General features: G+C 36.2%; 1 protein-coding gene across 2 annotated transcripts in view; it reads left to right on the top strand.

The window, feature by feature from the left end:
* The first annotated feature begins 2,061 nt into the window (after positions 1-2,061).
* Positions 2,062-23,304, top strand: part of LOC127832279 (protein-serine O-palmitoleoyltransferase porcupine-like) — a 36,263-nt gene continuing 15,020 nt past the window's right edge. Inside the window, exons 1-8 of one of the 2 annotated variants that reach the window (XM_052357679.1) lie at positions 2,062-2,127; positions 7,168-7,374; positions 8,927-9,085; positions 11,185-11,398; positions 16,723-16,763; positions 17,012-17,199; positions 20,107-20,213; positions 20,951-21,076. In XM_052357679.1, the coding sequence (XP_052213639.1) occupies positions 7,254-7,374; positions 8,927-9,085; positions 11,185-11,398; positions 16,723-16,763; positions 17,012-17,199; positions 20,107-20,213; positions 20,951-21,076 (956 nt within the window). In that variant the 5' untranslated portion in view covers positions 2,062-2,127; positions 7,168-7,253. Of the gene's footprint in view, positions 2,132-7,167; positions 7,375-8,926; positions 9,086-11,184; positions 11,399-16,722; positions 16,764-17,011; positions 17,200-20,106; positions 20,214-20,950; positions 21,077-23,304 lie in introns of both variants that reach the window. The other variant, XM_052357680.1, reaches the window with a different exon arrangement.

The following is a 23,304-nucleotide window of genomic DNA, read 5'->3' as shown; positions in this document are numbered from 1 at the left end:
CATAAACAAAAAAAGTTTCATAATCGCTAAACCCGAATATAACAAACAATTTATAATAATAATACGAATGACCTGTTTCGTAACCTCGTTCATGCTACTACAGCGGGTTTTTCTGGAAAACGTTCTTTGGTTCTCAACAGATAGCGGCGATCTTTTGTATTTACGGGTGCTAGCAACGCATTAGTAGAAGGTTAGTTAAAAGTTAAGCTTGTTTATATTCACAGTTATCAATACATAGACAGTTGGATATGAGTTCATCAATTACTACAGGCATACTATAAGCTACCTCGAAAATGCTTTATAATCGCTAAAACCGAAAACAACTAAATAAAAATTATATTATATTAAATATATTTATAACAATAAATATCTTTTAAAAATGTAGTCGGCGTATACGCTGACTTTGAAATAAAATTTGCAATTTAGTTTTCTAAATAAATAAATACAATTAAACACAAGTTAAACTATTGTGTTGTGTTTTTCACGTGTAAGTTGCATATTCACCGCATGAAATGTGTGTTAGCATTGTCAAACCACACATTAGTGTGAGTAGATAAAAAATATACTACGGGAGAGCACTTTATATGTGTCCTCATATGCCTTGTTATGAGTATCTTTCTTCACTATCGAAATATATCGTATGTTGATATTTGATTTAAACGCAGTTTTCTTTCGACACATTTAAATCACACGTCCATAGCGCCGTCATGCGAAAATGGGTCTTATGCGTTTTGGCAAGCGTTTTTCAAACCCAACATGTGCATTTGCGCAGTCAGGCCATAGGCGATGCTGTTTTCTATAAAATCACTCAATATGTTATGATTCTCCTTACCAGACGGAGATGTAGCTGAGTGGGCTATTTATGTGATGGGCGCATATGGAATAAGACCCATTTTCGCATGACGAGGGTCATTACAAATCTCATTGCGAATTGAAAATACCACATTTAAGAACAATGCTTTTTGATACAAAATAGAATTCAAAATAACAAACTTGTTAATAATGACAGCCTATCCACACATTTAGGAATGATTTCCAGACGTGCTGACCAAGTACGGCAAACATTGTGGTATGATAATTAAACGATTTTCTCTTATCGTACTAATACTAATACTATTTTGCTATACAATTTCTCATCTTGGAGGCGAAAGTGAAATTCTGCGAGATGGATTGTAACGCGTAATTGTAACAGGGCCACAATTTGTGTCGTTTTAGCATACAGAGAGTAGTCCGGAATTCCTTACACTGAACAGTGCTACATCTTTTGAATTGAGCACATACACAGTGATGTAGCAAAAATTCAGAGGTTGTATCTCGAATCAGCATATTACATATTTGAAAATATTCATGCGTGTCTGTTGGCGTTATGTAAAAGTCACTAAGATGAAAACTGAGTAAAACAGCTATGCCTAAAAAGCGCATTAGTGCTCTATACCTATGTTTATGTCAGCGTTGTTGACACCGTGTGAACTGCTCGGGTAACAAGTAAAGCATAAACAGCAATGTTTATATACTTTTATTCATCCACATACAAGATACGCAGATTATTGTATATTTTGAATGTGTATATGGTGTCAAAAATCAAAAGTTTTGTACACGGAACTTTCATTATGAATTTATATTCTTGGTGAGATAGTTATTTGCTATTCCAAAAATATTGCTTTAATATGATGGTGACTGCAAATTTTCTTTATATTAAGTTCTCATTACCATTTTCATCATACTATCTATGCTTTCAGAACGTCCAAAAAGCCATGTTGTTTTTATTTTGTCTAAGATATTTCTATGAAATAATAAGGATGATAAAAAGTGCACACAAAACTCGACCCGTGCGCTATGACACACACTTTATAAATTTGAATGGCGTGTGTTCATTTCAAACTTGCGAGTGATTTTGAAAAATGAATTGCGTGTTAAAATATGCACTAGCGAACATTTTCAGTGCCTTCAGCGCTTTGGTTTTAGATTTTGGAGGTGCCTAGTTAAACCCCTAGAAAGCGGCAGTGGGTCGAATAAGAGCGAACCGTGAAATACACTAATTAAAATACAGTACAGTAGGGTGTGGCATTTAATCATGTATAAACAAAATTAGTTCGGAAGCGGTTTTGAAAATCTGTCAAGTGCAAAGTTGGTAATGTTTGCAACCAATTTTTTTGCCAATACAGAATTGAAATTGTTAACTATATATGTTTGAGTTTATCCATGTCAGTTGCACAAATGCCATCGCGTTTTCTGCTATTTAAACACACGGCTTTTATTTTTAGATTTATCATTTTCATGAAAATGAGGAGCTTCATTATCAATATAGCTAGATAAATACTCAATTATATTTTTACGAAGATTAACCGTTAGTGTCAATCTGTTATTCTGTATTATTTTCTTTGGCTGCAGAAGACAGTCAATTTGTTCATAATTGACTTTTCCAATAAACACAAAGTCAAAGTGGTACAGTCAAGTTACCATTACCGGATCATTACCCATACCGGATCACTTTGATGTTCAAGACTGCGTATCTCGATAAATAGTTGACATTTTTAGCTCGACTATTATATATGAAATATATATAGTGGAGCTATCCTACTCACCCAGGCGTTTGTGTTGTCGTTAGCGTGCAAAAGTTAAAGTTTGCGTACTACCCCAAATATTTTCAATGTCCTTTGACATATTGCTTTCATATTTTCCATACTTGTGTACCATCATGACCCCAACCTATAAACAAGAGCAGACAACTGTATCAAGCATTTTGACAGAATTATGGCCCTTTTATACTTAGAATATGCATATTATTAAAGTTTGCGTACTACCCCAATATTTCCTGTGTCCCTTGACATATTGCTTTCATATTTTGCATACTTGTTAACAATCATGACCCCAACCTATAAACAAGAGCAGACAACTGTATCAAGCATTTTGACAGAATTATTGCCCTTTTTATACTTAGAATATGCATATTATTGATAAATCTATGTAAAAGTTTGCGTACTACCCCAAATATTTCCTGTGTCCCTTGACATATTGCTTTCATATTTTGCATACTTGTTTACCAACATTACCCCAACCTATAAACAAGAGCAGACAACTGTATCAAGCATTTTGACAGAATTATTGCCCCTTTTATTCTTAGAATATGCATATTTTTGATAAATCTATGTAAAAGTTTGACAAAACAACACTTACCTTACATACCACAATGCACTCCACCCAAACCATCCACCACAACCCCCCCCCCCCCCCCCAGAACCCCCCCCCCCCCAACCCCCCCCCAATTTTTTTTTTCTTCTTATTTTGAAAGATCATCTATTAAATGATCACACACCCACATTATACCCCCCTCTCCCCCCCCAACCCTCCCCCCCCACATTTTTTTTTCTTCTTATTTTTGAAAGATCATCTATTAAATGATCACAAACCCACAACATTATACCCCCCCCCCCCCCCCCCTCCATGATGGCTTACTGTCAAGCACTCGAATTGACGAGCGCGCTGTCCTCTGACAGCTCTTGTTAGATTATATTCTACCTAAAGCATCTTCTAGGACTGTTCTTGAAAACGCTCTGATTGAGTCGTAGTCGGAGCTACTCTGTGTCAAACATTTCGGCATGTTTTGCTGACATGTATACATATACCACTTTGTTGACTTCCGTCTCGTTTCCAAATTGAGGTTGAACATTTTTTCACGGTCAAATGCTATAACTATGTTGGAAAGTAGGAACTTTACGCATTAATTTAAAGGCCATTAAGTAGACTTTCTGCCTGCAAAAGTCCATTTCAGTTTTGATTCATGTTTAAGATTTTGCAACACCTTAAATGAAATTAAAAATTAGGGCAATAACGGATCAAGTGTGATAATATGCGTATTGATAAAATATTGGATTTAAATATATGCAAATCTTGTTGATTCTTACAATAAATGGTCTCAATCTTAATGTTTTATTTATGTTCCATGTTCAATATCGATAATTAGATATGATTAAAATAATTTACATGTTTTATAAGATGCCCATATATCTTGTTGATCTTTTTAGGATTTTCAACAGATACATGTAATTCACACAAGAACACCATGCCTAAAGTGTGGATACAAGATCTCATATAGAAAAGAATTAATAACAAAATAATGAATATAATTTATAACTGGCAATGTAACTTGGTCATTGTAAACAACACATTTCATGTTTCAACAGTTTAAATAGCGTGTTAGATGCCCCCTGAGTAGTTTTAGTCACGTGATCTGTTATGGCTACAACTGATCCGGTAATGCATGAAAAAAGTTTTGACACAGTGACCTTTTTAGCTCGACTATTATATATGAAATATATATTGTGGAGCTATCCTACTCACCCCGGCGTCGGCGTTAGCGTCTGCGTTGGCGTTAGCGTGCAAATATTAAAGTTTGCGTACTACCCCAAATATTTTCAATGTCCCTTGACATATTGCTTTCATATTTTGCATACTTCTTTCCAACATGACCCCAACCTATAAACAAGAGCAGACAACTCTATCAAGCATTTTGTAATAATTATGGCCCCTTTTCCACTTAGAATATGCAGCAAATGCCTTTTTCACTTAGAATATGCAGCAAATGTTAAAGTTTGGGTACTACCCCAAATATTTTCAATGTCCCTTGACATATTGCTTTCATATTTTGCATACTTCTTTACCAACATGACCCCAACCTATACACAAGAGCAGACAACTCTATCAAGCATTTTGTAATAATTATGGCCCTTTTTCCACTTAGGCTATGCTTATTATTGATAAATCTCTGTTAAAGTTTGCGTACCACCTCAAATATTTTCAATGTCCCTTGACATATTGCTTTCATATTTTGCTAACTTCTTTACCAACATGACTTCAATCTATAAACAAGAGCAGACAACTGTATCAAGCATTTTGTAAGAATTATGGCCCTTTTTCCATTATAATATGCATATTACTTTAGGTACATTGCCTTAACTTCTTTATTTATGGACAGATTTTATTAATACTTTGACAAAATAACTCTTACCTGAATATTACAATGGATTCCACCCAAACAATACCCCATGCCCCAACCCAGAATCCCTGCCCCCCCCCCCTCCCCCCCCCCACAACAAATATTTTTTTCTCCTTTTTTATATTTGAAAGATCATTTTATAAATGACCCCACCCCACATTATACCCTTCTCTCACCCCCCACCCCCCCAAATTTTTTATTTTTTTCACTTTTTTTAATTTTGAAAGATCATCTATTAAATTATTGAATATGAAAAATTTCCTCATGATGGCTTACGTTATAATACTGTCAAGCACTCAAATAGCGGTAGTCCTCTGACAGCTCTTGTTTTTTTTTGCTGATCAAAAATGTGACACAAACAGGTAGATAGTTTTATTGGTCATAACTCTATACATTCGTATAAAATATTTCCTCCTTTATGTATTGCTCATGTCGTGTTTTTTAGTAACACAAAATCGTTTATTTATGAGTATTTTCCATGCTTCAACGTCTGTTGACATTTTTTTACAAGAAATTATTATTAACCTCCCCTGTTTTTTTCCTTCTTTATAAAGTACCAGTAAAACACACTTTCCCAATTGAGAAAAAAAAGCAAAATTCCCAATTACCATCTGTAAAATTCCTAAGAGGAAGAAAAGGTGTGTGATTTTTTTTAATAAAAGCGCATTATCTGCAAGTGAACAATTTAAATTAAGGCTAAAAATGAATATTTCAAACAAAGAGGCATGTAAAAGAATATTTAAATGGGTTTGTGCAACTAAGTACCATTACTTAGGCTAGCATTTTAAAAGACCCATGATGCCCAAACCGATAATTTCATGACCCAAATTTTTTCTCAATAATTCTAGTACTGGTGCTTCCCCAATTGGGCAAAAAAATCGCTGATATCAGTTTTATAGCATGCAATCTTGAAATTTGGATAAATAATCAGAATCCAGGGCTCAAGAAGAACCATTATTTTAAAGATGGCGGTTTTACACTGTCAACCAAATTTATTACTTATCGATTAAAAAGAACCCTTGACTCAACAAGAATCTACCATATTCCACATTTTTTTTGCTTATGCCAGTTATGGTGTTTTTTAGTTTAAGCAATATTTCAATGTGAAAGTATTTTTTCTCCACTGCCTTCTTTTGCTTTACTCTCAATAATTGTTTAAAATAATTGATGTTTGACATTGAGAGTAAACTGAACACTAAGGTGAAATTTGATTTTTTTTATGCTTCAAGGCAATACAATATATGGAAGCACTTTAATTGCAAACTAATTAGTTCACTATATTTCTTGCATTTTTAACATGGAAAATTCATTTTAAAAGCTTGGTGTGTTTTTTTTAGTGGATTGGACTTTACAGATCTTCAATCATTATACAATGCTGCGATTATTTTTAACATATTCATTTACAAAAAATAATTCATTAAATGGTATACTTGTAATAAGGGTTTATTGTAACAACCCTCCTCAGATTCAATATTCAAATGGTATCCAATTGTAACCCAACACCAATTAGAAAAAAAGTACTTTTAAACATGTTCTTTAGTTAGTTTTTGACTCTTTGATTTTTTTCTGTACGAATGGTGAATAATAACCCACCATTAGACATTTAAGTACAGAAAGCTATACAGTGTAGTTATCAACCAATTAAAATGGTTGACAAAAGGTGATATTCACTTGCCCTGATAGTGATTCAACTTATTCAGAAGGTCCATAAAGCACAAGCACTTTCAAGTTTTTTTCTGAATAAACGTCACAATGATGATAAATATATCCAAATCAGTTGAGTTGTCATCCAATAAGTTATTTCTCCGCCCAGTTCATTATTCTCATATAAAATGCTTATTTCATTACTCTGAAAGTCGCTTTGTAAGACCGTGTGACCGCAACAAGTTGAATCTGATTGAGTAACACATTAGTTTGATTTAAAGCTGGTTAGTGGTCAATTAACATTTTGCAAAACGGACCAATTTCATTTGAACAATCAGCTTAAAAACATAATGTTTTAAAAAGATATATTTGATTGCTTTTTGCTTAATTATATAAAATTTGAGGGTAGTATTGAAAAACAACAATCACTCGTGTCAGTTTCATAATAATCTATGCATAGCAAGGATGACCTATAAATGCACTGCATTATGAAAGCAACAATTTTGCTATTCAAAAATCTTTTTCAGGTTTGTAATGCCCAAGTGAGATCTTAGGACACGGCTTAGCAGTGATGTAAACTAGTGCTGATAACTTTGCTTTGCTGACAGGAAGTATGGACGATGAGATGTTTTATGGAGATGAGTTTCCTGACATATCAGGAATTGATGAAGATGTGCTTAGGGCTTACTTGGAAGGGGATACTGTTAACCCAGAAATAGAGGAGTTGCTCAAAGGCAGGTTCCAACTATTAATTGGCATAGAAACAACATGTTGAATGAAAATACTTGTCATACAAAATATAATGAAATCTACATGTAACACAATTATTTTCCTGTAGTGAAAACAGGGGTCGGCCTTGGGTCAAATTTTAGGGAGAAGTCATTTCTCTCTTGACTGACATTTAAGGAAAAGTGAGCAGAAATAATAGAGAAGTCATGTTTTTTTGTTATATCTTATCTATCTTGAAATAAGTTGCATTATTTCACCATTTGAAATCACTGAATACAAAATATATATTAAGAATCCTGCTCTTTCATTTATCGTCCCCTCCCTGTTAAACCGGAGGGGACTTATGGTTTGCGCTCTGTCAGTCTGTCCATCACACTTTTCTGGATCCTGCGATAACTTTAAAAGTTCTTCATATTTTTTCATGAAACTTAAGACATGGATAGATGGCAATATGGAGATTATGCACATCATTTCATTTTGTTCCTATGTCAATAATACATTTTGTAATGGTTTCTACATGTACATGTATGGCAACAACAACAAAAAAATCGGACAATGGTGGAGTTTCACCGGTAGGGGACCATATTGCTTGGCAATCTCTTGTTATAATTGTTCATTCGATTAACAATCAAGTAAAAAAAAAACAACTAAATAGACAACTTACTTATAGCATTCAAGAGTGCATGAAAGTGCATATATTGTTTACATCCACAACCCACCCACCCCACAAACAAACAAAAATTTATTTTTGTGTGTGGGCGAATTTGATATAAAAAATTACCTTGTAAAGTTCTGCCGTCCAGACTGCATGTCTACAAACACTCTGAAGCTGAGTATCATACAATCTTAATATTAAAAAACATGGCCTTCAGGCGGGGTGAAGTCCTGTGTACCTTCTCAATCATAAATTTTCCTAATCACCATGGCACTTGCTCAGAAAAAAGTGATTCCAAGTAAATAAATGGTTTCAGTCTGTTATAAAAAAGGATGCCAGGTAATGTGGCAGTTCTAATTATATGGCTGTTGCAAAACAAAGTGAAGACTGTAGATGTCACCTTTGTTTTCAATGAACATTACACTTTTTCAAAACATGATAATCTTTGCTGAGATTGAAAATGGTTCCAGTCCAATAGAAAACATGGCTGCTTGGGAACAGTGAAGTTTTCCGTGTACCACATAAATAAAATCTTGTGAACACACTTTAAGTCACATTTGTTGCCCACTGATTATGAAACTTAATCAGAACAAATTGTCTTTTTCTGGGAAAAGTCATAAAATGGGCCCCAGTCCATTAAACAAGAGCTGTTGGGGATGGAGTGGAACCTTTCCTGATTATGCAATAGTGAGACATTATCAGGTTGGAAAAGTTAAGTTTATTTGGGTGTCATGTGACAGCCTTGGGGCCTTTTGTTCTCTTGTTTATTTATCATACTATGGATCTGTACTGTTGCTAGTGGACAAGTAGATTTGCACATAGATATTGTCTATCGACATGTTAACATGATTCAATATAACATCCACCCACCTTTATTCTTAATTTTTTAAATTCTTTTTCAGCCTATAGCCAAAAAGCCCCAGAAGCTTTGACGCGAGTATCCGTGAAAGAGTTGTGGGAAAACTGCCTCTCTCCAACGTTCTTCCAGACCATTGAGAACCTGATACCACTGCTGCTGTTGTGTTTTGTGTTCAAATTGATCTGCTCATTCTCAAAATCAGGTAGAGACCAACATGATAATTGTGTTTTTCATGGATTTCAATTTATGCAGAATTCTGCTTCTTGTTTCAAACATTTTTTTTTGCAATTTTCTCACTTTTAACTTTTACCAAATATTTTCCTTGCATAGTTTGGATGTAAATGTTACCAAAGAGTTATTTTAAAGAGTATTTTACATCAAGCTGCTGGGTTTTCTTGCAGAAAAGGTAATATACATGTAAAAACTCAATGTAACATTTGCAGAGCATTTAATCATTCTGCTGAAGGAAACTCTATAATTCAGTATTTTTTCACCTGAAAATTTCATTGTAATCTCGTTTTTCAAAATCTATTTAAATCCTTGTTGTATTGACTATTCAGTTAAACTTATTATACATTTACTTTTTTGTTATAATGTAACACTTATCGTAGGCATTATTTATAAATCCAATACCAACCTATGACATATTTTCTCAAACATGTCTTAACCCTTTACCACTTAGATACGTATTTTGTTGCATTTGTAGTCCCTTAGAAAATTGAATTAAAGACCTTTCTTACTTGATTCGAGTTTTAAAGGCTTCATTTCTAACCCTTATGTAGTTGATAAGCAGCAAACAGCACAACAGTTTTAAAACCTGAACAGACTGCGAGTAAGTCACAGGCTGTTCTAGTTTTATGCTGGTTGCAAAAGCCATTTTCACTTTGCTTCCTATGGGGTAAAGGATTAAAATCAAGTCATGGTTTGTAGTGTACTGTTGCACAAAAATATGCTGAACTGAGGCACACCAACTTTTCATTGAACTTCTCATAGTTCAATGTTCTCTACAGGATCTGGTGACCGGGACATCCCTCCATTGCTAATACACCTGTCCAGTCTGTTGTTTGGACTCCTAATAGTTCAATGTTCTCTACAGGATCTGGTGACCGGGACATCCCTCCATGGCTAACACACCTGTCGGGTCTGTTGTTTGGACTCCTAATAGTTCAATGTTCTCTACAGGATCTGGTGACCAGGACATCCCTCCATTGCTAATACACCTGTCCAGCCCGATGTTTGGACTCCTCATTGTTCCATGTTCTCTACAAGATCTGATAACCAGGACATCCCTCCCTGGCTAATACACCTGTCCAGTCTGATGTTTGGACTCCTGATAGTTCAATATTCTCTACAGGATCTGATGCCCAGGACATCCCTCCATGGCTAACACACCTGTCCAGTCTGTTGTTTGGACTCCTTCTATAGTTCAATGTTCTCTACAGGATCTGATAACCAGGACATCCTTCCATAGTTAATACACCTGTCCAGTCTGATGTTTGGACTCCTGATAGTTCAATGTTCTCTACAGGATGTGATGACCAGGACATCCCTCCCTGGCTAAAACACCTGTCCAGTCTGATGTTTGGACTCCTAAAAGTTCAATGTTCTCTACAGGATCTGGTGACCAGGACATCCCTCCCTGGCTAATACACCGTCCAGTCTGTTGTTCCGACTCCTAATAGTTCAATGTTCCTTTCAGGATCTGATGACCAGGACATCCCTCCCTGGCTAAAACAACTGTCCAGTCTGTTGTTTGGACTTCTGATAGTTCAATGTTCTCTACAGGATCTGATAACCAGGACATCCCTCCCTGGCTAATACACCTGTTCAGTCTGTTGTTTGGAGTCCTAATAGTTCAATGTTCCTTTCAGGATCTGATAACCAGGACATCCCTCCCTGGCTAATACACCTGTGCAGTCTGTTGTTTGGAGTCCTAATAGTTCAATGTTTTCTACAGGATCTGATGACCAGAACATCCCTCCATGGCTTATACACCCATCCAGTCTGTTGTTTGGACTCCTAATAGTTCAGTGTTCCTTTTAGGATCTGATGACCAGGACATCCCTCCCTGGCTAATTCACCTGTCTAGCCTGTTGTTTGGACTCCTAATAGTTCAATTTTCTCTACAGGATCTGATGACCAAGACATCCCTCCATGGCTAATACACCTGTCCAGCCTGTTGTTTGGACTCCTAATAGTTTAATTATCTCTACAGGATCTGATGACCAAGACATCCCTCTATGGCTAATACACCTGTCCAGCCTGTTGTTTGGACTCCTAATAGTTCAATTATCTCTTCAGGATCTGATGACCAAGACATACCTCCATGGCTAATACACCTGTCGAGCCTGATGCTTGGGTTGCTGGCCCTGCACATGTTCTTCCAGCGTAACCTGTTCTACCTGGTACTGTGCTGCACCCTGTGTTACCTGGTTCTTGTCTTCACCAACTGGAGGAACAGGGACTATTGTGGCGTGTCCATGGCTTGCTTTATTGTGGCTTATTTAGTCGCTTGGTGAGTCTTAATTATGCCCCCTTCGAAGAAGAGGGGGTATATTGCTTTGCTTATGTCGGTCTGTCGGTCGGTCCGTCCACCAGGTGGTTGTCAGACGATAACTCAAGAACGCTTAGGCCTAGGATCATGAAACTTCATAGGTACATTGATCATGACTCACAGATGACCCCTATTGATTTTGAGGTCACTAGGTCAAAGGTCAAGGTCACTGTGACCCGAAATAGTAAAATGGTTTCCGGATGATAATTCAAGAACGCTTATGCCTAGGATCATGAAACTTCATAGGTAGATTGATCATGACAAGCAGATGACCCCTATTGATTTTCTGGTCACTAGGTCAAAGGTCAAGGTCACGGTGATCCGAAATAGTAAAATGGTTTCCGGATGATAATTCAAGAACCCTTATGCCTAGGATCATGAAACTTGAAAGGTAGATTGATCATGACTAGCAGATGACCCCTATTGATTTTCAGGTCACTAGGTCAAAGGTGAAGGTCACGGTGACCCGAAATAGTAAAATGGTTTCTGGATGATAACTCAAGAACGCTTATGCCTAGGATCATGAAACTTGATAGGTACATTGATCATGACTGGCAGATGACCCCTATTGATTTTCAGGTCACTAGGTCAAAGGTCAAGGTCACAGTGACCCGAAATAGTAAAATGGTTTCCTGATGATAACTCAGGAAAGCCTATGGCTAGGATCATGAAACTTCATAGGTACATTGATCATGACTCGCAAATGACCCCTATTGATTTTCAGGTCACTAGGTCAAAGGTCAAGGTCACAGTGACAAAAAACATATTTACAAAATGGCTGTCAGTACAACTTAGAGCCCATATGGGGGGCATGCATGTTTTACAAACAGCCCTTGTTTCTTGTATTATTATTATTTCTTTCAGTGTGTTATGGATTAGTTTGTTCAAAATGTATTGAGTACACATGATTTTTAGATCACTTATTGTTGAATTACTGATCAGATCAGTTGGGTCTGATCAGTCTAGTATTTATTATAATGAAAACTTAAATCTGTTTCCTTTTAAAAAAAGATATGTGCCTATATTGTTTTTTTATCTTAGGGAATTTTTTTCCAATCTAATTAATATATGAAGGCTGTTTCATAAATTGGTGGAATTGCTTCATTTCTTCAACTATAAGAGATTCGTTAACACATACATGAGAAACACTTGGGGAAAACCAGAATTTAGCTGATGCAGTCCACACAAGCTTATCAGGAATTACACTTTCCACTTTTATTTTTTTTGTTTAAAAGAAATCCCTTCCTCAAGAAAATCCAGTGTAGGCAGAAATCATTTTCCCAGATTAACCCTTTGCATGCTGGGAAATTTGTCATCTGCTAAAATGTCATCTGCTGATTTTCTAAAATCATCATTTTCTTCACTTTTTTAGCTCATCTATTTTTTGAAAAAAAATTATGAGCTATTGTCATCACCTTGGCGTTGGCGTTGGCGTAGGCGTCCGGTTAAGTTTTGCGTTTAGGTCCACTTTTCTCAGAAAGTATCAATGCTATTGCATTCAAACTTGGTACACTTACTTACTATCATGAGGGGACTGGGCAGGCAAAGTTAGATAACTCTGGTGTGCATTTTGACAGAATTATGTGTCCTTTTTATACTAAGAAAATTGAAAAATTTGGTTAAGTTTTGTGTTTAGGTCCATTTTATTCCTTAAGTATCAAAGCTATTGCTTTCATACTTGCAACACTTACTAACGATCATAAGGGGACTGTGCAGGCAAAGTTATATAACTCTGACTGGCATTTGGACGGAATTATGGGCCCTTTATACTTAGAAAATTTAAAATTTGGTTAAGTTTTGTGTTTTGGTCCACTTTACCCCTAAAGTATCATAGATACTGCTTTCATACTTGGAACACTCGCAAACTATCATAAGGGTACAGTAAAAGGACAAGTTGCATAACTCTGGTTGTCATTTTTACGGAATTATGGCCCTTTTTTGACTTAGTAACTTTGAATATATGGTAAAATTTTGTGTTGAGATCCACTTTACTTCTTAAGTATCAAGGCTATTGCTTTCAAACTTCAAATACTTTCATGCTATCATGAGGTTACTATACCTGGCAAGTTGACTTTTACCTTGACCTTTGAATGACCTTGACTCTCAAGGTCAAATTATTAAATTTTGCTAAAATTGCCATAACTTCTTTATTTATGATTAGATTTGATTGATACTTTGAAAAAACTACTCTTACCTGACATACCACAATAGACTCCACCCAAACCATCCCCCGTGCCCTCCCCCCCTAATTTTTTGTTTTTTGAAGATCATCTCACAAATGACCACCACACCCTCACACTAAACCCCCCCCCCCACACCCCCCAAATTATTTTTTTTGAAACGGTTAAAAAACACAAATATTTATTTTTATTATTTTATGTTTGAAATACCGTCCAACCATCGCACCCAAGAATCCCCCCCCCTCCCCCCACCCGAATCCCCCCCCCCCCCCCCCCCCCCCTAAGTTGTTTTTTTTTTTTTTTTTTTTTTTTTTAAGATCATCTCACAAATTACCACCACACCCTCACACTATACCCCCCCCCCCCCTAATTTTATTTTTTTTGAAACGGTTAAAAAACACAAATATTTATTTTTATTATTTTATGTTTGAAATACCGTCCAACCATTGCACCCAAGAATCCCACCCCCCACCCCCGAATTTTTTTATTTTTTTTGCGTTTTTTTTCCGCATTTTTGGAAGATAATGTAATAAATGTCCACACCCCAACACTATACACCCCTCTTCACTCCACCCCTCCCTCCTTTGTGATTGAAAATGAGAGTCCCTTCACCTTTAAAAAGAAAATAGATGAGCGGTCTGCACCCGCAAGGCGTTGCTCTTGTTTCAAAGAATACTATCAGAATAGCAAACAGTTTGGATCCTGATAAGACGCCACGTTCTGTGGCGTCTCATCTGGATCCAAACTGTTTTCAAATGCCTTCAAAATCAGGTTCCAGCGCTCAAAGGATTAGTCTATGCAGACATCTCTTGACCATACTGTACACACATTCATTAATCACTATTTTTCCACAGTAAGGCAACAATGCATCTTTAGGTACATGCACTGATGTCAGACTCACAGATTAAATAAGGCATAGCAATAAGCCACTCAGTGATTTTTAATTGGAACATTGAGTAACATTGATGTGTTACATGTAGTATCATTATGGTAGCCTAAATACCGGTACCAGTCATCAAATTCAAAAGTGTTGTTTGCTTTCTTACTATCACCAACTGTAATGAGATAAGTGCTCCATTTTTCATACAGATCCAGTCATAGTTTGAATTAACTAATACAGGTACTTAAAAAAGAAAATGAATTTTTAGCTCGGCTATTATATATGAAATGTATATAGTGGAGCTATCCTACTCACCCTGGCGTCGGCGTTAGCGTTAGTGTTGGCGTTAGCATGCAAATGTCAAAGTTTTCATACTACCCCAATTATTTTCATTGTCCCTTTACATATTGTTTTCATATTTTGCATACTTGTTTACCAACATGACCCCCAACCTATTAACAAGAGCAGATAACTCTAGCAGGCATTTTGTCATAATTATTGCCCCTTTTCCACTTAGAATATGCAGCAAATGTTAAAGTTTTTGTACTACCTCATTTATTTTCATTGTCCCTTGACATATTGCTTTCATATTTTGCATACTTGTTAACCAACATCACCCCAACCTTATAAACAAGAGCAGACAACTCTATCAAGCATTTTGTCATAATTATTGCCCCTTTTATACTTAGAATATGCATATTATTGATAAATCTATGTTAAAGTTTGCGTATTACCCCAAATATTTCCTATATCCTTTGACATATTGCTTTTATATGTGTCATACTTGTTTACCAACATGACCCCACCTGTAAACAAGAGCAGACCACTGTTTCAAGCATTTTGACATAATTATGGCCCCTTGTACACTTAGATAATTGAACATTTTGCTTAAATTGCCAATTATTTATGATCTCATTTTATTATAACTTTGACAAAACAACACTTACCTGAATACCACAATGGATTCCACCCAAACAATACCCCACGCCCCTACCCAGAATCCCTCCTGCCCCAACCTCCCCCCCCCCCAATTTTTATGTCCCCCACTATAGTAGTGGGGGACATATTGTTTTTGCCCTGTCTGTTGGTTGGTCTGTTGGTTGGTTGGTTGGTTTGCGCCAACTTTAACATTTTGCTATAACTTTTGCTATTTTGAAGATAGCAACTTCATATTTGGCATGCATGTGTATCTCATGAAGCTGTACATTTTGAGTGGTGAAAGGTCAAGGTCATCCTTCAAGGTCAGAGGTCAAATATATGTGGCCAAAATCGCTTATTTTATGAATACTTTTGCAATATTGAAGATAGCAACTTGATATTTGGCATGCATGTGTATCTCATGGAGCTACACATTTTGAGTGGTGAAAGGTCAAGGTCATCCTTCAAGGTCAGAGGTCGAATATATGTGGCCCAAATCGCTTATTTTATGAAAACTTTTGCAATATTGAAGATAGCAACTTGATATTTGGCATGCATGTGCATCTCATGGAGCTGCACATTTTGAGTGGTGAAAGGTCAAGGTTATCTTTCAAGGTCAGAGGTCAAATATATGTGGCCCAAATCGCTTATTTTATGAATACTTTTGCAATATTGAAGATAGCAACTTGATATTTTGCATGCATGTGTATCTCATGGAGCTGCACATTTTGAGTGGTGAAAGGTCAAGGTCATCCTTCAAGGTCAAATATATGGGTCGAAATTGCTCATGTAATGTCACTTCTGCAATATTGAAGCTAGCAATTTTATATTTGAAATGCGTGTGTATCTCAAGGAGCTGCACATTTTGAGTGGTGAAAGGTCAAGGTCATCCTTCAAGGTCAAACGTCATATAGGGGGACATTGTGTTTCACAAACACATCTTGTTTTTTTTAAACATCATCTTATAAATTACCACACCCCATATTATACCCCCTCTCACCCCCCAACCCCCCCCTTTTTTTTTCCTTTTTTTATTTTTGAAAGATCGTCTAATAAATGACCACACCCCACATTATACACCCTCTCAACCCCCCGCCAACAAAATAAATAATTTTAATTTTTTTTTTCCTTTTTTTATTTGTGAAAGATGGTCTAATAAATTATTGAATATGAACAATTTCCCCATGATGGCTTACGTTATACTGTCAAGCACTCAAATAGTCGAGCGCACTGTCCTCTGACAGCTCTTGTTTATATCATTGTTGCATAAGTTTGACTATGTTTACATTTATTGTTTGATTTTGCAGTGAATATTTTATCCAGAGCACTGTTTGGCATAGCATAAGAGGTGAGTTTTTATATTTACCTACTTCATTTTTACCAATAGGGGTTGAGAAGACACGTGACTTACTCAATTGATTAATAGAGACAATTATTTGTTTGTCAATACTTATGTCTTTTTGAACACTGTTCACAGTTAAGTTATTAAATGCAAAATTCAAACCTTTTAAAAAACATTCTGATATGACAAAAAAACAGACACGAAATGCCTGTGAGCAATAAGAGGTCCTCAGAAACTCCGTGTTCACATTTCAGGGGCACAAATCATCCTGTCCATGAAAGTGATTGGCATAGCATTTGATCTCACTAACGGCTCCATAATAGAGTTCCCTGATGTGTTCGCGTTCTTTGGTTACAACTTCTGTGTGGGGACTGTCATCTTTGGTCCATGGATCAGCTTTCAGGAGTACAAGCACATCTTGTCACAACACCGCAGACCAATCGTGAGTAGACATAGTAGAACTGGCCCAGTATTCACAAAGTTTAGTATAATTCTTTTAAAGTTGTTCTCATGAGCACAAAGCATCAACATCTACAGATGCCAGTTGTTTCCCTGTTTGTTTGAGTGTTTGTTCTCCCAATTGTCTGTGTGCGTGAACCCAAAATGTCACGTTTTGTCTAACATAAAAATGCTTCCTTAATGTCTTGATACTTGCATTGATGATTACTTGAACACAACACATCCACATCACCTGACCTTAACCTTGTGTTTTTTCTCACATCAATACATTTTGCTACACAAAATTTGATACTTGTGTGGATGTTATCTATAAACACCAAACCCAACCATATCAACTGACCTTGAAATTCACCTACTTTTTGGAATTAGACTTACACAAATAGGACCAACTTTTAGCTTATAAAATGTAAGGCATTGCTTGTTTAAGCAATAATACCATTTTTTACATCACTGATATATTTGCTCATAATCATTTACATGTTGCTGATCTACAATGATCTCAAAGGGAGGTGGTTAGATTCATAGTGAAAGTTTTAAACTACTTATGCAAATATAATAGATACATATGCATTTTGTTAATTAATTGCTTGAAAGTATCTGCTGACAGAATACAAGTGCATATGTTACAATAAAACTTTTAATGTCTGATTTAGCATAATATGATTCATTTTAAGTCAAATTGCAGTCCATTATACTTGTGGTTTCACAAATTATGTTGGTAGTTGTTGACAAAAATGTTGTTTTTAAATAATGCCTGTCTTTAATGTAGTTCAATAGCTGAATACAATCCACTTTGGTAAAATCAACAAGTTTACTTGCTGTTTGGGGAACAGCATGCTATTATAAATTCTTTTAGCTCAGCATTTTCGGAGAAAACCCGAGGTATTGTCATAGCCAGCTCGTCGTCCGCCGTCCGCGTCGTGCTTAAACCTTAACATTTTGTTAAGGTTTTGAACATTGGCTTGTAAAGCAAATTGCTTCCACGTACAACTTTGAAAATTCATATGTAGATGCACCTTGATGAGTTCTACATGCCACACCCATTTTTGGGTCACTAGGTCAAAGGTCAAGGTCACTGTGACTTACATAACTTCACCCGTAGCCGAGCGTGGCACCCGTTATGCGGTGCTCTTGTTGTAAATTTTGGTTAATTTTGTGTTTATCACATTTAAGAATTGTTTCATGCTATAATAGCAACAATACACCAGTTCTAAGTTGTTTATGTTAGCTGACTACATTACAGTACATTTGAGCCTTTATGCTTAATACTTTAACCCATTTTGTTTATATTTGCACATGTTTTTCAACAGAAAAATATGTTTTATCCCTATACAAGGCAGTTAGTGCCTTATTCTGAGTCTGAATTTATAACAAGGGCTGTTTTTAAACATGCATGCCCCAATATGGGCTGTCAGTTGTAGTGGCAGCCATTGTGTGAATACAATTTTTGTATCTGTGACCTTGACCTTTGACCTAGTGACCTGAAAATCAATGGGGTTCATCTGCCAGTCATGATCAATGTACCTATGAAGTTTCATGATCCTAGGCCTAATTATTCTTGAGTTATCATCAGGAAACCATTTTACTGTTTCGAGTCACTGTGACCTTTGACCTAGTGACCTGAAAATTAATAGGGGTCATCTGCGAGTCATGATCAATGTACCTATGAAGTTTCATGATCCTAGGCATAAGCATTCTTGAGTTATCATCCGGAAACCATTTTACTATTTCGAGTCACTGTGACCTTGACCTTTGACCTAGTGACCTGAAAATCAATAGGGGTCATCTGCCAGTCATGATCAATATACCTATGAAGTTTCATGATCCTAGGCCAAAGCATTCTTGAGATATCATCCCAAAACCATTCTACTATTTCGAGTCACTGTAACCTTGACCTTTGACCTAGTGACCTGAAAATCAATAGGGGTCATCGGCCAGTCATGATCAATGTACCTTTGAAGATTCATGATCCTAGGCCTAAGCGTTCTTGAGTTATCATCTGGAAACCATTTTACTGTTTCAAGTCACTGTGACCTTGACCTTTGACCTAGTGACCTGAAAATGAATGGGGTCATCTGCAAGTCATGATCAATATACCTATGAAGTTTCATGATCCTAGGCCTAAGCGTTCTTGAGTTATCATCCGGAAACCATTTTACTATTTCGAGTTACTGTGACCTTGACCTTTGACCTAGTGACCTGAAAATCAATAGGGGTCATCTGCCAGTCATGATCAATATACCTATGAAGTTTCATGATCCTAGGCCAAAGCATTCTTGAGTTATCATCCGGAAACCATTTTACTTCTTTGAGTCACTATACCTTGACCTGTGACCTAGTAACCTGAAAATCAATAGGGGTCATCTGCCAGTCATGATCAATGTACATATGAAGTTTCATGATCCTAGGCCAAAGCCTTCTTGAGTTATCATCCGGAAACCATTTTACTATTTCGAGTCACTGTGACCTTGACCTTTGACCTAGTGACCGGAAAATCAATAGGGGTCATCTGCCAGTCATGATCAATGTACCTTTGAAGTTTTATGATCCTAGGCCTAAGCGTTCTTGAGTTATCATCTGGAAACCATTTTACTGTTTCAAGTCACTGTGACCTTGACCTTTGACCTAGTGACCTGAAAATGAATGGGGTCATCTGCAAGTCATGATCAATGTACCTATGAAGTTTCATGATCCTAGGCCTAAGCATTCTTGAGTTATCATCCGGAAACCATTTGGTGGACGGATGGACATCCATCTGGTGGACGGACCGACATGTGCAAAACAATATACCCCCTCTTCTTCGAAGGGGGGCATAATAACATGAAGATGTATTAACAATCTCTGTTATAAACTAACACATTAAACATGTTTGTTTTTCATTTTATTTCAGAAAGCAATGTGGGTGTTGAAGATATTTTTCAGTGTCTCGTGTTCCCTGCTGTGTGTCATGTGCTCCACCTGTTTTGTACACTGGCTCATCCTCGATAACAACTTCAAGTATGTATGTGTAGATGTTTGTATGTGTACGTGTGTTGTTAGCGTAAATGTAAAAACAAACTTAATTTTGTGGATAACCATAAGCCTGAGTGGTTCCTTTTTGAATTCCAATGTTTGTTTATGTGACAGTTTTTACATATGTAAAATATGGAGTCAAACAATTTTTATGTTCCCCACCACTTTAGTGGGGGACATTTTGTTTTTGCCCTGTCCGTTGGTTTGTTTGTTTGCCCCAACTTTAACATTTGCCATAACTTTTGCAATATTGAATATAGCAACTTCATATTTGGCATGCATGTGTATCTTATGAAGCTGCACATTTTGAGCAGTGAAAGGTCAAGGTCATCATTCAAGGTCAAATAAATAATTAAAATTGCTATTTTAATGTACACTTTTGCAATATTGAAGCTAGCAACTTGATATTTGGCATGCATGTGTATCTCATAAAGCTGCGCATTTTGAGTGGTGAAAGGTCAAGGTCAAGGACATCCTTCAAGGTCAAAGGTCATATATATGGGGACATAGTGTTTCACAAACATATCGCTTGTTTTAAAGTTAATTTGTATAAAGTTTTTCGAATGTTTTGCATTGTATGATATGAAAATATTTGTGTTGTTTTTTAATGAAAATTAATTAATTTCTAAATTAGATTATTGGTTAAAAACTGCTTGCTTACAGTAAAAAAAGTCAGTTCTGTGTGTAGAAAAATGACAATTAATTGAGTGCGTGTTATTCAGGTACATAGTTGCGTATAGGGATGCCCAGTCGTTCAGATTTAGTCATTACTTCATCAGCTTCCTATCAGAAACCTCTGTGATTCTGTGTGGACTGGGAGCATCTCACACTAACGAGGAGGTGAAATGGTGAGTGAAATAGTGAGTGAAATATCGGTACCTCTTGTGCTTAAAAATATAGGTAAACTGACAAGGAATATGGATGAGGGATTATTTTACCATCATGTGCAGCAAGTGGTTAAGGATAATTTTTCATTTATTGAAAGTCACAAACGTATCCTTCTTTTTTAAACAAGAAACATTATGCACTTAATTTTTGTGTGCTAAATACAAAAAACACTAAACAGCTTCTAAAATCTTCTAAAAGTCAGTTATTTGGATAATATTGCAGATATTTATGAAAAGTATATTTTTTACTATTAATGAAGGCTAATATTGTATAACTCAATTGTTAAAATAGTGTCCATGTCACTTCCTCTTTCAATTATTATTGTAAAAATAGGGGGGTTATAAAGGATGTATACAAACAAAAAAGAACATCATTTTTGTGGCTGAAACAACTGGAATTTATTTAGTAAGTAATTAAGAAGCAATTTTGCTTGAAATTCATACACACATTTCACAATAGCGAAGGTATGATAATTGATTTTTTACTCCTTTCATTTATACAATTAGCCACAACAATACAGTACCCGATGTACTAATCAGCTATTTATACTACTTATAATCAGGGGTGTCAAATGGCCCAAATCTAAAATCCTGAAAATAAGCCTAGCATATGGGGGGCCAGTGCCAAAAGAGGGTTAATAATTCATTTAATTATGCTAACTGTGTTAACAATATGTCAAATTAAAATAATTATACCCCCACAAACGAAGTTTAGGGGGATATATAGGAGTGAGCTTGTCGGTCTGTCGGTCAGTATTAAGTGTCTGCTCTCTAATTCAAGTTGTTTTCATCCGATCTTCACCAAACTTGGTCAGATGTTGTATCTAGATGATGTCTAGGTCAAGTTCAAATATGGGTCATGCCTGGTCAAAAACAAGGTCACAGGGTCACTTAGTTCGTTTTTTAACATTCAGCATGCTGTCCGCTCTCTTATTCAAGGAGTTTTCATCCGATCTTCACCAAACTTGGTCAGAAGTTTTATCTAGATGATCTTAAGGCCAAGTTTGAAAATGGGCCAATCCAGATAAAAAACTAGGTCACGGGGTCAGTTAGTGCGTTTAACACATTCAGCATTGTGTCCGCTCTCTAATTCAAGTAGTTTTCATCCGATCGTCACCAAACTTGGTCAGAAGTTTTATCTAGATGATCTTAAGGCCAAGTTTTAACATGGGCAATGCCAGATCAAAAACTAGGTCACAGGGTCACTTAGTAAGTTTTACACATTCAGCATGATGTCCGCTCTCTTATTCAAGTAGTTTACATCCGATCTTCACCATACTTGGTCAGAAGTTGTATCTAGATGATGTGTAGGTCAAGTTCGAACATGGGCCATGCCGGGTCAAAAACTAGGTCACGGAGTCACTTAGTGCGTTTTAAATTTGCGTTTAACATGACATTTTGTGACAAAAATCTTTAAATACCAGAACACAAATCCTCTAATTTATATCACTATCACAAGCAGTTTTTGAGGGCCTAAATCCTGAATTCAGGAATAATCCTGAACTTTGACACCTCTGCGTAACTAGTATTCACATCATCATTACACAGTACACTTGTCACCTATTTATGCAATTAACTCATCAACACAGTTCCCAAATGTACAAATCATCTGTTAATGCAATTATCTATTTAAACACTGTACCGAATATACTTATCAACTAGTTATACAGTTAAACCCAATAAAACAGAACACAATTCAAAAATAAAGTATTTATACAATTGACCAACCAACCAAAAATAAATTACCCAATAGACCCTTTTAACAATAGGCCAAACTTGATAAGAGCGCAAAGTCACGTGACTCGCAGAACTCCAGAAAGAGGCTGAACATGTAAAAATTTCCAATACTCCCGCGCAACGCCCCATCTGATTTCAGCCTTTCACTCTTTTGAACATTCGGCGATGTAAAAACTAAGAAAACACAATATGACATTGTCAGAATAAGTTATAAATATGTAATTCACATTATAAGTGTCAATACATTAAATAAATTGTCTTGATTAATGTAAAAAAGTACTTGTTTTTCTCCATTTTTTCACTCATTTGACACGCTTTGGTAGAGCTTTTTTATCGCGCAGTTTGAAAAAAGATCTATCTTGTTTATTGATACATTTGTGGTTTAATAGCCCCTGAGTTCCGGATAAACCAATTATCTCGTTATGATCAGATACTGTGGCCGACAAATACTA

This window comes from Dreissena polymorpha, chromosome 5 (assembly GCF_020536995.1).
Source record: "Dreissena polymorpha isolate Duluth1 chromosome 5, UMN_Dpol_1.0, whole genome shotgun sequence".
Classification (NCBI taxonomy): domain Eukaryota; kingdom Metazoa; phylum Mollusca; class Bivalvia; order Myida; family Dreissenidae; genus Dreissena; species Dreissena polymorpha.
The sequence above is the reverse complement of the archived record's forward strand: the minus strand, read 5'-3'. Positions and strand labels throughout refer to the sequence as shown.